Raw genomic sequence first — 2007 nt, 5'->3', positions numbered from 1 at the left:
GGCCCCCCGCGGCGCCCCCTCCTCCCTTTCGAGGATTGAGGGGGATCGCCGCGGGGCCGCTATCACGGGCCCCGCTGTCGACCAATGTCTGGAGAAGCTTCTCCATCCCCTGTAGCCTTCGATCTACCCACCCCTTATGCTGATCGAAGGCCTCCCTAACTTTCCTATCCACCCTCCCCTCTATGGTCTCCCCCTTCCTCGTGGGGGACTTCCCCGTTTTCTGCGGGGTGTGAGGGGATGGTGGAGAGGAGTTTGTCGCGGGGGTTTGAGGGAGTTTGGTCCTCTTCCTAGAAGAGGACCTGTCTTTCTTCCTCGCCCGCGATCTTTCTCTTCCCGAGGTTGAGGCCTGGGAGTTGTCAGCCGTCTCCGGCGTGACAACATCCCAGGTCCTTTTCTCCGGGGGCGGGGGATCCGCTGTCTTTCCGGGAGGAGGGGGATCCGCCGGTATCCCGGTATCGTCCACCTCCATCCTTTCCTCTTCCCGTACAGTCTCCCCCGAGGGGGTGACGTTCCGTCCCGGAGGCTGAGGGTCGGGAGGGGGCGGCATCTTCCTCCTATCCCGATCCTCCTTCTCCCTCAGGAGGCTAGCGACCTGAGCTTTGAGGGAGGCCAGCTCCTCCCTCATTTGCTCTACTACCTCGCTCGCCTCCCCACTCAGCCTTGTGCTCAGAGCGTCAACGGCGACCCTGGTGAACAGGGCCCCGTCCCTTATTATACCAGTAACGGTACCCTTCAGGTTTCGGCTGGTCCTAGCCGCCTCGTCGTTCTTGCTGCTATGGTCCAGGACCATAGCCACAAGATCGCGGGTGGGGAGCTGGGGGACCTGCTCCTCCAGCTCTCTTATCTTTCTCCTCCTCTCCGCGCCCTCATACCGCTGAGGCTCATAGTCGCCCTGTATGATCCCCTCGATATTGCGCAGGTCCTCCCTGGACCTTTTCAGGTCCTGGGCGACCTTCTTGCGGGCCTTCATCCCGACGCCCTTGCCCGTCGTAACGGGTCTACCCCGGGCATCCTTCTTCTCGGGGAGGAGATCCTCCTCCTCCCCGCTGGAGCTTTCCTGGGGGCGCGCCTGCTTCGCGCCTCTTCCCCCTTCCACCACTCCTGCTCCTTTTTACGGACCCCGATTTGGATACATGGGACCTGGCGCTAACGTCAGATCCCGTGTCCCCCTCGGGGTCCCCCTCGCGAGAGGACTCGCCGGAGCCCTCGTTGACGTCGCTGCTTGCCGCACTTGACGTCATCCACCCCCCCTTCGGGGGGTGAGGGCTCAGTCCTCTGGACTTTGCCGGCCAGGCCCATAGGATCCTGGCCCCGGGGATCGGACTTTGTCCGTCGCGGATCCGCCGTCCGTCTCTCCTTGAACTTGGAGCTCTTGGGGCCGGGTGTTGTGCCCCGAAGCTTGTCCAGGCCAAGGCGAGTGACCTCCACGCTCACTACTTTGGGGCCGGATGACGTCGAGGGCTCGGGCTGTTGTTGGCCCGCCCCGCCACTCTGCGCTCCCTGCGCGACCGTCGCATAGGTCTGCGGCTGCGCTCCCGTCTCCACCACCTCCTCGCCTCCCTCCGCGTCCAAAAAAAAAGGTTTGTTTGGGGCAGCCATTTTTTGTTTGTTCCCCACACCGTGCGAGGCTCCGCCGACCGGGGTATACCCCCACCGGGCCACGCCGACCGCGAGACATGACCACGGACGCCGGCGCAGGCTGGGCCCCCGAGTTCCCCCGGGGGAGTCGGCATATGCCACGGGGCGGGGGGATGCCGCACCCCGCCACTGGGCTCCAGCCCCCTACTCATCCCCACGCTCAGTGCGTGGGGGTTTTCAGGGGTTCCGCGCCTCCGACCTCGCGGACACCTCGCACGTGCTTGCCAAGGCAGGGGGGCCCCACGGACGGACGGAAGTGTCGGGGGAAGCCCCTCCCTTTCACTCCGCCCGCCGTGGTGACCGGCGTGGGCACTTCTACCGCCAGGGGGTAGTCCGCGCTAGGAAAGTGGGCTTTCGCGCGGGCCCCCC

General features: G+C 65.2%; 1 protein-coding gene across 1 annotated transcript; it reads right to left on the bottom strand.

Annotated features, from left to right (window-relative positions):
• Positions 1 to 66: 66 nt before the first annotated feature.
• Positions 67 to 1599, bottom strand: LOC105560530 (the record flags this gene model as incomplete). The annotated part of the gene is made up of 2 exons (XM_012009716.1): positions 1227 to 1599; positions 67 to 1101 (listed from the first exon to the last, which is right to left on the bottom strand). Coding segments are annotated over exons 1-2 (1408 nt in total), but the record flags the coding sequence as incomplete, so codon positions are not given.
• Between the last annotated feature and the right edge of the window lie 408 nt (positions 1600 to 2007).

This window comes from Vollenhovia emeryi, unplaced genomic scaffold (assembly GCF_000949405.1).
Source record: "Vollenhovia emeryi isolate VEMERY1.0 unplaced genomic scaffold, V.emery_V1.0 DF945907.1, whole genome shotgun sequence".
NCBI classification, from domain to species: Eukaryota; Metazoa; Arthropoda; class Insecta; order Hymenoptera; family Formicidae; genus Vollenhovia; species Vollenhovia emeryi.
Note: the sequence above shows the minus strand (reverse complement) of the source record. Positions and strands in the feature narration are given on the sequence as shown.